Here is a 15107-nt window from a genome sequence, read left to right on the forward strand (position 1 = left end):
GCAGCTTTGTGCCCACACCACAGCAGCCCTTTTAATTCCCTGCAGCACAAGCACCAGGTCGCTAAGTAGCACTGGCTCAGCTGGACTCAAGACATCCTTCAAAGCTGGATACCTGGGTCTGCCCCACATCCCCTCCTGGCTGCCTTTCTGCCAAGCAGAGCTGCTTGGAGCTACCTCAGTTTGCCATCCTGAGACACCTTCCTTTACAGACGTGCAGGTAACCGGAGTGACGAGGTGAAACTTCAAGAAAATACCACTGACATTTCCCCAAGTTCTCACACAAAAGGTAATACAGATGCACACAATGAATGATTATTTTCATGTTGTCTTTCCATGCTGGGAGTTTGCTCAAGACCTACAAAAGGAGTTCTGTATGCTCAGTGAGTAGGCACCATGCATGTGCTGCTGTACGTGTATATGCTTGCTTTTACATCCTGTACATGCTTGAAAACAAACCTTAGTCGGTGGAAGAAAGGTCACCCCTCATTTTGCCTTCTTAGAGAATGACATTCCACTTCCAAGAGATCCTTGCTCTCACTTGGAGTTCGTTTTTAAATTCAAGTGTCCTGTCACCTCACATCAACACTCACAGCGCCTTGATAAGACCAGAATGAAACCTGAGGACCGACTGCTGACAAATCCTGCAAGGGCTCATCGACCTGTTACAGCCCAGGACAACCGGACCACCACCTGGGGATGCTGAGAGCACAAACTGGGCCCAGATCTGGGCCAGCTACATTTCTGGTTTGAGCAGCTCAGAATTTGGCATTATGGTCTAAATCTGCTCTGGAATTAGCCAAGGATCTGCACAGTACAGTCAAAATCCCTAACTGAGCCTGGATTAGAACTGAATTTCCCTGAATCATCTTCACAGAAAACATAGCCGATCAGTTCAGGTAGAGGAACATCAATCTAAAACATTATTTCATTTATTAAAGAAGAAAAATAAACAAAGCAGGTAGAAAAATTATTGCAAAGACAACTACGTGGCTTACCTTATTCTAGTATGCCTGGCTGTGATGCCCCTACAAGCAAACATCAATATTGGGCAACAGGACACATCCCTGCAATACTAGCTCACAGTACCAAGGTCTATGGGACTGATGGGACTGAGGCAGGGATTAAAGACATTCTAAAAGCAGAAAAACATTTCAGGACAGGGGAGGAAAAACTGTTAAAAAATTAATATGTGGTACAGATAAGCTGTAATCATCGTACAGCTCTGGTTTCCCATGTTAAAGATGAATTAGTTGGTCTGTCAGCAGCTCCATCAGCTGAAAGAGGCCATTTGGATGGAGCTGAGCCTGTTTACTTTCCAAAGCTGGCTGTGCCTGCTTCATATTGCAGGTCCCCACATGGGCTGCACAGCGATGCTGATAACTCCCTGGGGAGCTCCAGTCCTGCTAAGTAGTTCAATGTTTAATTGAACTGACCTTTCCCGACAGTGCCCCATGTATTAAAAGCTGCTTCACTCCCAAGTGAAAATGGTTTGATAATCATAATATTTTACTCAGTGGACAGTTGTTTAAGAGCAGAAAATAATCAGCTCAATGACTAGGCTCTCCTCTGGAGGGGCCCAGCACCCGAATGACAGAAGGTGCTGCAGGTGAAGGTAGCTGACAGAGCCAGCAGCAGGAGCAGTGCTGCTGGAGGATGAGGAGTGTGTGAGGGGCTGGGTGGCCAGGGGGGCTGGCACAGCTCATGGGGCACAGGGGTGGCAAGGCCAGCAGGAGAAAGTGGCTCTGGGCAAGCAGAGCAGTGCAGGGCTGCAGGGCACAGCAGCAGCAAGGGACACCAAACAGGGCAAATTTCATACCCTGAGATGGGGAAAGGGCAAAATGTGTGCTGCTGTGATTTTCAGTGTCACTTTTTTTGACTATAGACACCACTTTCCTTCAGAGCTTGAGTGGCCTTAGGATGAAGAGATTTCATGTGAGAGGCATGTTTGTCAGGAGCCCCCTTTCTCCCCGTTTCCTTCAGGTTGTCTTACCAGATTTATCTCTACTGCCTTCTGTGTTGGCCTTCATGGATGTACAGCATCTGGGAGAGCTCTCTGGGGCTGGGAGCCAAGGTTGTGCAAAGCAGCCCATCCTTGCAGACTGTTAAACACCTGATAACAGATGATGCTTTGCTTTGCTTTCAACTTAGAGCTATAAGGCAGTTACTAGCCTGAAGAATACTGTGCTCTGCTGCACATTCCCCTTCCCAGTGTATTCGTTCTCAGTCCCTTTTATATACAACAGGCATTTTGTGGGTCTCCCAGGTCAGCGTAAGGGCTACGGTGCAACATCACTTTGTCCTATTTTTCCACTGCAGGAGCTGCAATTTCCTTTCTCAGGAAAAGCCAACCCTTTTCTTTCCTCTTAGTCTTCGTGTCTCAGAGTTGCAGGCATTTAAGGAATGTGCTGTTCAGTAAACTAATTTTTTCTTGTCCTTTATTCACAAGGACATTTGTGTTGTTTTCATCTTTTTGCTAAAGCTACACAGGACAGGGACAACACTCATATTTTCCCTCCCACAGAGGGTTGTTTTGACTGGTTGTGTCTGGTTGAATCCCTAGGAATGTGGGATGTGTGTGAGCTCCCATGGGCTCCTGGTGCCAGCATGCCGAGATAAGGCAGCTGGGCTACCACCAGCTGCAGACTCGTGAGATAGCGGAGTCCTCGAGGCAGTGGGGCTGACCTGGGGGACACACCAGAAGGACACCTGAGAGACTCAGGAGGACCTACATGGGCTGCCACGAAGAGGATGTGCACTAGGAAATTTGGCAATGTCCATTTTGTCTCTGCTTTTGTTAGCCTTAGATATCCAGTCAAGCAATCAGAAACACCTTGCTTGGCCTTTGTGGAGCTACCAGAGTCCACTGTGATGCACAAGCAGATGAACCAAGCTCACCTTCCACCGTCACCAGCTATCCTGTTGTGGCAGACACTGTCTCTGAGACAATCACAGCTGGGCCTGAAGGTCTATCTTTGCTTTGTATTTGTTTCCATGAACCCAAAGAGATGAGTTGAAGACATCAGTCAGCATAAAAATCCTCTGAAATAAAATTAACCCAAGGAGCTAAAATTGCAGTTGAACTGCAAGAGCTCTGGCGTGATTTCATCAACTCCCCTTTGAATGGCAATTACATTGTGAACAGATAGGTTCAAGCCTAAATCCTCAGTGTCTTCTTCTGATTAAATACTCATTGCCTAAACATCCATCTTATTCTCAGTACTTCTTCTTATCTATTTAATCAATTCCCCCATTATTCACCTATCTTCTTTAGTCTGCATTTTACCGTGTTTTTTTTTTTTCAGGTAATGTAAATTTACAGGAGTTCTAGTTCACTGCAACAGCAAAGCAAAAACAAAAACAAAATAAAAACCCCACAACATCTTAGCCAGAATGTGTTTATACTCCTGTGTTTCTCAGCTTTAAAAAGAACATTTACGTTGTCTGATATTCACAGGGGATTGCCTTGAGACTCTGCGTACATTCCTTCTACATGGGCCCCAAGGAGCAGGATTGCATTCAGGAAAATATAGTATTTGTTGCTGGTTTGAAAAATTCATTACCTAACCTTGTATAAATGGTCCTCAACATCTCCCCTGAGACAGAAATATTTTGTTAGTGGAGTATTTTGAAGAACTGCCTTTGAATGAAAATTTAAAGAAAATATAAGATCAAGGATTCTTTTCATTTGTTGTTGGTTTTACTACATGCTTTTGATAAAGAATATTTTAAGGAGAATATCTTATAATTGTGTCCCTAGTAATATTTGCCAAATGATCCCTTCTTCCTTTGTCCTTTTTTAGCCTTTATAAAATGACATTTTCACTTTTTCAGAAGGTTGTGCAGCTTTATCCTGGCTTGTAAAAGTTTTTCACAGATTATCTGTTTTCCTAAAGGCGTTTTCTGTATACAGTTTATCTGTAAAATTTCCCTGATAAATCTAGGGCCCTTAGGAGGGAAGGATTAAGCTCACTGCATTGCTTACTGTCCTATCATTATTCTAAGGCATTGTCTGCCAGACAAGTTTCTAGTCGTGTTGGAGTGAGATGCTGCATTTGGGGTTTGGCTGGGGAGATACAATTAGTTATAAAGGAATAAATGATAGAACAAGAGTATTAATCAGCATTTTGATATGATATCAACCATTCTGTAAATATGACAGACTGTTGTGACAGGGAGTAGAGAGCCCAACTGAACTTTATAGCACTCTTTCATCTTTGCTTTCTTTGAGACATGGCTCCAGCTCACTGCGCCTTGCAGACTTGTAAATTTTCAAACATCTGTTCCCAGAGGAGCATTAGCCTGTTATAACTGATAGATTCAAAGAAAATATCATTTGCCCAGCTTGAATAGATATCCTCAAAGTCACTTCCAACTGTGCCTCTCCTTTTTCTTACAAGTGAGCAGTGACAATGTGATAGTGGAATATCACGGTAAAACCGAGAGTTTTATTAGCAGTAGTTCTGTACAATCAAAAACAAACCTGTGCATCTTCATATGTGTATCTCCCTGGGTCTTTGACATTTTGGCTTGTTTTCTCATAGCTGTGGGAATCCAGGTTGATAGCACTCTGGGCCCCAGGAGCTAGGAACTCTTGCCAGATTTCCTCCACTCTGGTGGTCACATCCTGTAGAGGTTGTTTTTTCAGATCTTGGACAGCCAACCAAAACCTGTAATGGACAAAAATTGAAAGTGGAGAGAAAAGACAAAGGGAGATATAAGTAAGACTGTGGATAAGCCCAGGCAGAGTCCAAAATGACAAAGCCTAACCCAGTATCTAGCTGAATTCACAGAAGACTCTCCCTTTAGCATGATTTCAGGGGAAGGTGTGATAGACTTTACACCAAACCATTATAACGTGGCAAAGATCAGAAAAGTGACTTTAAGAAGTGATACATTTCTTATTCAAACCATTCCTGCAGAAGTGTGACATTAGGCACACAAACAGGAAACCTCCGGAGCTCATGCAGCTGGAGTGGGCTCTGCCTCCTGCCGCCCCGCTGCAATCTGCTGGTAATTTCTGCCTGCAGGATCTGTCGTCTGGCAGGGATGCAAAATGCAGAACAAACTTAATATTCATATCATTTCCAGGGTGAAGTAGCACTGGCACTTAGAGAAATCTTTTGTTTCGTTTGAGATTTGTAAACTGACCTGCATTCAGATGGATGCCACAGGAAGAGATGAAAATAGAACCCAGTTATGCCCATGCCATTGCCCTCTGTAGGAAGATCCAAGGCTGCTGCTTGTTCAGGGCATCTGAACGTGTTGCACAACCTTGAAAAACCCATGTCCCCCACTTGTCATTAGGGGAGACTACTAAACCAGCTGAACTTTTAACTGAAAGCCTATTTTCCCATCCCAAATTATATAATGGTGCCAGCCTGCTATCACTGAGGCAAATGCTGGTAGGAGGACAAGACCGCCTCTCCTAAAGCAAAACCCTCCTGGCAATGAGGACAGATGGAAGAGCCAGCAGCCTGGTGGCTCCTGTGCTCCTTCGGTCTCCTGATCAGCTGCCGGCAGGGTTTCCTGGTGCTCTGTGTAACTGCCACGGAAACACGGGTACGTGTTTAGCCTCATCCCATACCTGCTATACATACAAAGTGCCTGTTTAGGGAAAAAACAACAACAAAAAACCACAACTGATGACATGAATACTGCATACAAGGCCAGGCTGAGTCCTCCTTGCCCACTCCCTGCTCCTGCCCTGCCATGCAGCTGTGTGGTGGGGGCAAGGATGCTCGCAACACCCACACCCCTGCTGCTGTCAGACCAGCCATGTCCTGTGCACTCCCCCTGTCACTGCCGTCCCTCTCTGTCACCCAGGCGAGGTACTTAATCCACCCCTGGAGCATGTGATGTCCTGCCTCGCTACACCTTATTATTTGAACACGGTGACACCCCCAGCTATCACATGCTCACTAAGAGTGGCGCTCACAGTGAAAATCTGACACCGTACGCGGCTGTCTTTCCATTACAAATATTTTACCGTTCAATTTCAGATGTGAGGGTAACAAGCGAACACAGAAAAGGCATGGAGAAGAAAGATGCTAATCAACCCAGAGTAGCTGGGACATTTCAGACAAACACTTGGCTAGACGGAAAATTTTCTGCTGGCGTATCTTCTGCCCTGGGAGCCTGGGAGGCGGGCAGGCAAAGCATGCTTGCGGGAGAAGTGGGCGCGCCGCGAGGTGACAGCTTGCCAGCACAGGAGCACCATCCATTTTAATAACCACTTGGCTCAATCTGAAAACCACCCAACCAAACCAACCTGACGCTAACAAGAACGAGCTCTTCCTACTGCAAGCAATTGTGAATTCGTGCCCAAGGCTGGATGGCCTCTTCAAGGCAAAGGGGAGTTTTGTCTCGGTAAAAATTTCAAAGCTGCTCACTAGAGCTGGTATCTGGAAATCAAGGAACATCAAAGAGGGGTACCCAGCCCCACAGCCACAACTCCCAGGCAAATTCTCTGCCGGGAGAAACCACCCCAAACCCAATCATAAGCTGGGCTTCCATAGAGATTTCTAGAGCATTTTCAAGGGAGCGATGGGTATTTCTGCCTGGGAAGGATGTAGACACACCAACAGCTGCCCTGGAATTTGTGTTCAAAGTGCAAATGCACTCCCTCGGTCAATCCTGCAAATCTGGGGGCACAAGCCTAGCCCCACGCCCATGAGCTAGCAGTAGAAGATACCACACTAGCTCCTCCTTTCCCCTGGGAGGTGCCGGGGCTGATCTGCAGCAGTCACCCTGTGCAGGGGAGGGGGAAGATGCCCACCCGCATCCTCTCTGCAGGTGTCCTGGGGAGAACAGGACCAGCACGAGGTGTGTGCGCTGAGGGGAGGGCAGCATTGATCCCAGGCTCTCTGCCCTTTACACAGCAGCACATTAGAGCTGGAGAAGGCTGGCAATAAGGCATTCCAAACCGTTGTCAGAGGCACAAAGCATTCTAGCCTCATCCAGCATGTAATTAAGCTGCTGTCACTTGCAGGAGATTTCCTGTAATGGTGCTTTACCCCGTGCAGCCTCCTTAAGGCACAGAGAGCTCCTGAACCTCCTGCCTGCTCTGCCTCTCCGCGGGGTGCTGCGGGGGTGCTCCATCGCTGTGGGCAGTTTGCAGATGGCCCTTGGCGAAAAGACTGCTGGGGAAGCACCGGTGCTGCTCCCGAGGTACAGCGCAAAACAAAAATGAATTTTAAAACCTGATAAGACACAAAATATGGATGACTCTGGAGACTGGGGAGAGACTGTCAACATTAGACAGCGTTGTGACCCCATCCTGGGGCAGGATGCGACACCCCTGGTTTGACAGCAAAGTCACTGAGTGACTGGCAGAGTTTGAAATGTGACCACACTCCCCTCTCCTTGCCTCGGTAACCCATCTTGCATCTCTCACCTTTCACAACCTTGTTCTCACTTCACTTCAGTAAGAGAAAAACCATCATTTTAACTGCACAGCTGGGGGGGGAATGTAGGTAGGTAATAAGCACAAATCAACAGGAGGTTCAGACAGGGGAGGCGCTTACACCCTTGGATAGCTTGATGGCCAGATCCTTGGCACGGGGAGTGTAGGGTGGCTGAGACCTGTCCTCATCAGCGCTGGGGGTAGGTAGTGAGGCTGTGTGCTAGTGGCCAGCAGAGCCCCAGGCCATCGCTGCTGCAGCACGTCCAAGCAGCCTGCAGAGCCGGGGCGAAGGAGAGCAAGCTGCCTGCTGCCCAGCTGCCTCCCCCTCCTCCTAGCGAGGGTGTGCACCCCACTTCCAAACGACAAGCTCCTCGTACTGCTGCCTTTTTGTTTGCCGGGTGAGGACACGGCTCTCCAAACTCCGGGATCTCCCGGCTCCCACAGCTCGGGATGCGCAGCGCACGAGAAGCAAAGGCTCACAAGCCACAGCCGGCGCGGAGAGATGCGGCCACCTCACTCCTGCCTCCCAGCCGAGTGTGTGCGATTTCCCAGGGCAAAGCAGCGCGAAAGCTGCTCGCAGCGGGGATGCTTCCCTCGGCCGTGGAGCGCCCGTGCCGCCTGGCGGCCGGCGGGGACCCAAACTCCGCTCCCCGGGCACCGGCACCGGGCGCTGCCGGCAGCGGGGGCAGGCAGCGAGGGCTGCCCACCTCAACTCACCCTACAGCGAGCGCTTGGGATGGCTTTCGGAGCAGTTAGGAACCCTCTGCATAACTGGTTTGGGTTTGGAGAAGCTTTGTAGATTTTTTTTTTTTTTTTCCTTCCTAGGTCTGCTTTCCCCAGTGTCTCAGAATTTCATTTCCTGATGAAAACTAAAAGAAAAAAAAAATCTGGCAACAAGTTTCAGCCATTAGGTGTCCTATAAGATACAAACGCTTTCTGCAGATAAAATTGTTTCCCAGCTAACTCCACGTGCAACATGTGTTCACAATAACACGCAAACCGCCTGCCCTGCTATATTGCAGACTTTGCAGTACGCCCTATAAAGGACCATGTGTTCTCTGTTTGGGCCCATAAACAGGTGTGCAGTCTCCTTTCCCTTTGGGTAAAATTAGCATGTCCCATATTCCCACCTAGCTTTCTCTTTCCAGCTGACACTCTTTGAAGCTGGAAAAAATCAATCCACCGGTTAGATGAACATCTCAGCTATCTCAAGGTGTCTCGGGAGATTTCCAGGTCATAAAAAATGTATAGAACTCTCCGTTGACTTTTTTTTTTTTTTTTTTAATTGAAGCCTGGCATATTCTCTGCTATAGTTTGGGTACTTCAAAAATCAACAGAGGCAAAACACATTGTAGATGAAAGATGGCAATACAGACAGAAGAGAGAAGAGAGCAAGAAAAAGAGTTAAAACAAAAACAGAACATAAAATATCCAACTGTCTGACTTTCCTGCTCTCACATAAATAATGGACAGCCAGTAACTAAGTAAGTTGCAGGGCTCAGCCAAGCCCAGGAGACTGGTGGACATGATCCTGCAAGTTTATTACAACACAGAAACACAGCTGGAAGGAGACCTCGGAGGTCACTGAGTCGAGTCTGCTGCTATCTCAGGCAGTGCCTCTCTTGAGACCCCCACCAGGACCAATTTTTCTTGGCTAGGAAAACATGGAAATACCCCACCACAATCAAGCCTGTGATTTTGGACTTGCACCACTGGGAATAAAAGCAAAATTTGGTCCCTTTGCTACACCACTGAATTACATTCAAGACACTCTCAGTTGCATACTTTATGAAATCCCTTTTCTAGCACTACCAGGAATTTCTAGGTTTTCCAGCAACCACTTCCACAGATCTGTCTTGAGGATAGCACAGTGGCCTACAGGACTGCTGCCAACATTAATGAAGAGTCTCCTGACATTCCCAAGAAATAATATGTTCCCACTGCACCAATTCCCATATTTCTGGATAGTTACTGGTAAGAGGGTCCAAAAGTATTTTTTCCAGCAAGTGCTGTGCTCTCAGAAACTTCCTTACAGCTTCCAAGAATTTGGGTGGGATACATTGCACTTAGCTATAGAAGCTTACCATGCAGACATTTTAATTTCAATTAGTGTCAGGCTTATAGATGGTAGAGAAAGATGGGTGCTTTACTGTGTAATTTAGTTGCTTATCATTTCGTTTCCACTTAAAGATAAACCTTCTGTTTAAAGATTCCACTTTCCCTGGTAATTTACTGACTTCTCTTCCACTTCTCTCACTCAAAAAAGAGACTTGGTAGTGGATGGTGTAGAAGGTTTATGCTTCCAAGCTGACTACTTAGGCGAGATAGATCCCAGCCTTGCTGTTGGGCATAAATTAATCCTTACTTGCATGTTTAAGCATCCAGCAGTTATTTTCCTTTCTACTACACACTCTTAATAGGAATTCAGGAGCTTTCTCTGCCACACCTGGGCCTTAGGGAGCCACCTTTTGCTTCTCAACACTGTTAACAATCCATCCTATTCCAGTTTACTTTATGACTACTTGTGCCTTTACGTCCTGTTAATTATTATTTACAGCCCTAAGCAGGTTTGCTAATACTGATCCAGTATTAGGTCATAATGACACCACATTAGCCAACACCGTGATAATGATACCGTAAGAATGATCGTAATGGTACCATATTAACCAATAATGATACCAGAATCTTCCAAAAAGGATGTGGGATTTAACCTCTTTATCACAGCCCACTAATTTGCAGCCTCCCATTGCTACAAGCTTTCTCATAACCAAAAAGAATGCACATCTGCAGGAGGAACAGCCCTGATTGACCACAAAAGGCAAATGCTTACTTGGTAATAATGAAAATTCCTCCATTTGATTGAGTAGGATGAGCCTGGGGGACACCCGCCAGTGGTAAAACCTGATGGATTTCATTAGTGCAACCCCACACATATTTCAGAAAAACCATTTGAGGAGTATTTCAATACAGTATCTTAATTTTGCACTTCATCACTATGATTTAATTGCAAATGAGCACCTCTGTACGTAAGTGCAGTAAGTATATACAAGTTCAGTACCTGTTCAGCCACACAATGTCAAGTTCATTTATGTAATTTAGTAACACTCCCTTGTTTATCTTCAAAGTAACTTTTGGGTTTTTAAAAATGACAAACATTAAAGTGCATTGATTTTTCATTGTTTTGTGACTGGCATGCTTTCCGTATTTCTCCCTGGGCAAGCAAACAGGATAAATATGACAAGTCAGTTCCAATGTCATTTAAAGTCACTTTCTGGGGAATTTCACTTTCAGATCTCACAGGCTAGCAGACTGCAATAAAATGGCAATTCTTCACATGCTTTACTAATGCGTATGATTGTTGAAGTGAAAGAAGTTTAACAAAACATAACGTGAAAGCCTATTCACTTGAGTTCTTAGCTGGTGTAAAGTGAGAACAGCATCAAACCTTCTCATTACAGCAGCAGCACTAAACCCAACTGCATGTTCAGCTGATAGCAGATCTCCTCCATCGCCTGAGCACGATTCTGATTCCACTAAGGGGAACTGGGAGCGCTCTGGCTGTATCTGCCAAGGAGCACTGGGCCTACTGGAATGGGACTGGGCCCTCACTGGGCCCTCTGCCCATCCGTGTGCAGAGATGGCACCAGAGAACCACAACATGGCCTCAGGGATTCAACTCAGGCTGTGTAAAAAAGTGTTTTTTACTGGACACTGCAATATCTAGGACAGTCAAATGATGTTACTACTGGGCCCTTTCCTGTCTCCCAGACTAACAAAGTGTAGGCGAAGACCACTGCAGTTCTCTGTGAAGTGCCTCTACACTGCTGTACCTCAGTTAAGGGGAGAGGGTAAGGATCCCACACGCACAAGACGCACTGACACCACGCCAACTCAAACCCTCATCCTTCAGCACAGGTCAGTGGCTGCAGCCTGCCCTGGTGCCAACCACAAACCAGGTGGCTGTATGTAGGTAGGGCTGTGGGTTTAGCTCAGGATCTATGGCAGGTATCTAGCTGGACCTCTCTTTTTCTGTCAACGTGAGAAGGTACCTGGCATCAATAAGGGAAAATGCCTTACTGTGTTAGTTCTGAGTTACACAGGGGTTCTCTAGTGAATCCTAAGGCACAGGTAGGTGTGAGTTTAGCACCTAGTTTTGTATCTAGAAGGGCTAAAGAGACATGCATACTCTGCTATACCAGAACAAAATATGCTGTCGGTGCTCCCAATATTTTTTAGTTATTAATTCTTTGGTGGGGCTGTATTTTAGGGCAATATGCTAAGGCCAGATATTGGGTTTAAAACAGTGTTACCAACAAGGCTGGGGGGGATGCATTTTCTAGCATTTCACCCACACGAGACATTATGATTAGCCCCATTTGTTTACTTTAAGTTAGAAAAGGTTTCACCTGAGGTTTTCTGAGCTGAATTCTGATTCCAGGAAGCGAAGGAACTGGTCTCGTCCTACTGGGTCCTTCAGCACCTCATCCATGGAGAAACCCCATCTTTTCACACGCTGCTGACTAGGTTCTTTGCTGTTTGTAGAGAGAAAGGAAAAACAGATGGAATGTGCATTTCTGCCTGCTGTCCAAGCAGCTGCTGCTGTTTCTGCTAAGCAGCAAAGGGAGGAAGATTGTCAGACAAGGAGATGGTGGTGGCTTTTTCCTCAAGATTTTGTAGAAATACAAGTTAGCAAATAACATACAAAAAGAAGCTATAAAGGTCATGGTTAAGGTAGTTGTATTATCTGGGTGCTGCTTATATGGCAAAACGAGAGAGACAGTGAACGATATTATTTTCTGTGACATTTCCTGTACGTTTCACATAAAGAACAATTTCTTCTATGTCGAAGCAGAGATTTGCCAGCAGTGCTCTCTGGGTCATTGGCGAGCTCCAGCGCATCTCCTTGTGCCCCACACAGCACTGGCTGGTCACTTGGAACTGGCTTCAGATTTTCAGTTGCACATTTGCATTAAAAAAGCAGGTTCACTAAGAAGCAGAGAGGACAAGAGTTCTAAAAATGATTACTGGTTTGTGGTCTTTTATTTTTTAGTGCCTCTGATTTTTGGATGCCTGAGTCTCCAAGACTAAAAAGCACCCCTGTCCTCCCCTCCATGATAATCAGACACCATTTTGTGTCTCAGCTGGGACACTGAGATGCAGAGGCACCCAAAATGACTCACAACCTTTCTGCTACATTATTTCTTAATACAACCCCACTTACATAAGCTGTTGTTTGGATTGCCAGACATGTTGCAGAGATGCCTATGGGGAGAGGCAGTGCCTGGGAATCACAATGAGGATCCTACAAGACAGTCTGCATCAGAGTGCAATCTGGATTCACAAAGTGTTTGAAAGCTTCTGGTATGATGGCGTCATACTATGAGACAACCACTAAAACACAGCTCAGCTGCTCACATTTGTGACAGTGGAGCCATTGTAAACAGTACGTATCTATTAAACTGCATGTCTTGTCATGTCCACAGTGATTCCTAATCCAGGAGCCTTAAGGGACGGTGGCGATCTGTGCTGAAGACAAATAAGCCACAGGGGTAAATAAAATGCCCACTTTGATTTCCTCTCAGTATAAAGACTAAGCAACATTGATGGGCACGTCCTCACTCGAGGCACAGAGCGCTGAGGCTGGCTCCTCCTCTCCTGTGTGAGCCAGCCTGGACATGGGGACACGAGAGCCGCGCTGGTGCACAGCCACGCACCAGCCAAGTCCAGGGAATTTCCTGCTGAACACAGGGATCAGCAGCTGCTCTGCTTGCCACTGCACAAACTGAAAAGGCCAAAGGGCTGTCTAAATCTGAAGGCTTTCCAAGGCATTTCCCCAGTGCCACGAAGGATAAGCTGCAGTGGCACAGAGCTGTCCCTGCTCAGAAGCTGCCTTTGCCATCAGAAGGAGAGGCGTTTTCTGCTCCTGAAAGAGGGCTCTGCCCTGCTCACTGAGGAAACAGCCTTGCAGGCAGCACAAGGGCTACCGTAGCTCCTGGGGCCCATTTAATTATTCATGCAAGTTGTAACTAGATGCAGATGCATGGAGGTCTCTTACAATAGGAAATAAAATAGAAATATAGAGATGTTTGTTCTCCTGTCTCTCAACAATATATTTTCTCTTTTCACCAGCAGGAGAATCATCTTCCTTAACTCTGAAATCACAGCAGAAGCCAAGCATCTACTTTATATTCCCACAAAGGTCATGACACCGGGTAAATTGTATTCCTCAGGGACACAAAAATATTTTCTGGGATTTCTGGCTACCTCAGAAGACCCAGAAGTAATGGATGCCTGGATTATGTTGTAGGTAGGGTTCCTCCAGAGAAGTATTTCGCTCAAGTTGTATCTGTTCCTAACCCTGCTAGGGAGGATGGAGAAAATGAGAAACTGACTAAAAAGGAAATCCAAAATATTGAATTTATGTAAAAGGAGGCACAGATAAGGGAACGAATTACCAACTTCTGTGACCTTCAGAGAAGCAGGTGACAACACCTTTCACATCCCAGATCACATGGGTTTTACACAGAGAAATAACTTGCCCTTTTCCTGGAACACTGATTCACTATGAATTGGCTCCCTTAGGCTATCAGCATCTTAAAATTTACATTATTATTCAAGTACAGAGAGAATTAGATTTGGTATTTTCAAAGATTTGCTAAAGGGAGCTCCCAGTTCAGTTCAAAAATGGCAGCTCAACAGCAGGAGAAGCTGCTGAGCACTTGCAGCAGTCAGCCAAAGGATACGTGAGTGAGCAGCGAAGGTGATAGGGAGCGTGGTGAATCAGAGCAACTTACTACACACCCGGAGCTCATCTTGCTTGAGGCTTATGCTAAAGGCCAAAGAAGCCATAAGCAAGCTCTGTCCTGAATCAAATGAAACCAGGTAGTGCTTTTCAGGTACACTGTTCTCTTGCATGCTGCTGGACACAGAAACAGGTTGACCTTACGCATGCTAGCCCAGTAGATTAGTTGGGCTTTGACAAACCCTAGGTTTCATCCAAGTCTGCTTTCATATAGCTGCAAGACAGAAAAGCAGACGGGACAATTCCAGTCCTGCTACAAGGACTGCAGATAGTTACTGATGGCAAGACAGAGAGGCTGGCTGGGTTTCTCTTGCAACAGCATCACATGGGCAAAACGTGATCTAAATCGCAGCACTGTGCATGCTTTGTTTTTTGGAGAAACTCTCTAGGGTGCAAGGCAGTGGAGGTCCTTCGCTCTTCCTTTTCCTTTTCATCTCCAACACTACACACCATAACAGAGACAAGCCAGTTTGTTCACTAAGGTGAGGTGAGGCCCAAACTCACTTTGTCAATCTATTATCGTTCTGACATGCCAAGTTTCATACATACATTGTGAGCTGCACTGATCTGGCGCCTGTACCTAACCTACCTCTGTGCAGTGGGTATGGCCACTACTCCAACCCTTCCTGTTCTGCCAGTGGAGTCTTGCACGGGGTCCCAGGACTGGGGGAGGACCTGAGAGCTGGCTCTCAAGGGTCCCAGGAGGTGTGCTGGAACAAGCAACTCTGAGCAGTACTGTATATCCACGGGCTCTCACAGTACAGTCTCTGCATGTCCTTGATGGGCATGAGAACACCCATTACCTGATTTACACATCAAGTCACATGGAAGTGGAAGGGCTGTATAATCCACTGAAGAAGTAATAGAGTATAAGCTTCTGTTTAAACTTGAGCTATGTGAGTA

The 15107-nt window shown here is 46.2% G+C and overlaps 1 protein-coding gene across 11 annotated transcripts in view; it reads right to left on the reverse strand.

Annotated features, from left to right (window-relative positions):
* RGS6 (regulator of G protein signaling 6) overlaps positions 1-15107 on the reverse strand; it is a 280872-nt gene that overhangs the window by 42799 nt on the left and 222966 nt on the right. For all 11 annotated transcript variants that reach the window (XM_068684076.1, XM_068684074.1, XM_068684073.1 and 8 more), the window contains 2 exons: positions 11809-11934; positions 4481-4667 (listed from right to left, as the gene is read on the reverse strand). In XM_068684076.1, the coding sequence (XP_068540177.1) occupies positions 4481-4667; positions 11809-11934 (313 nt within the window). The remainder of the gene's footprint in view (positions 1-4480; positions 4668-11808; positions 11935-15107) is intronic.

Source organism: Anas acuta, chromosome 5 (genome assembly GCF_963932015.1).
Source record: "Anas acuta chromosome 5, bAnaAcu1.1, whole genome shotgun sequence".
Lineage (NCBI taxonomy): Eukaryota > Metazoa > Chordata > Aves > Anseriformes > Anatidae > Anas > Anas acuta.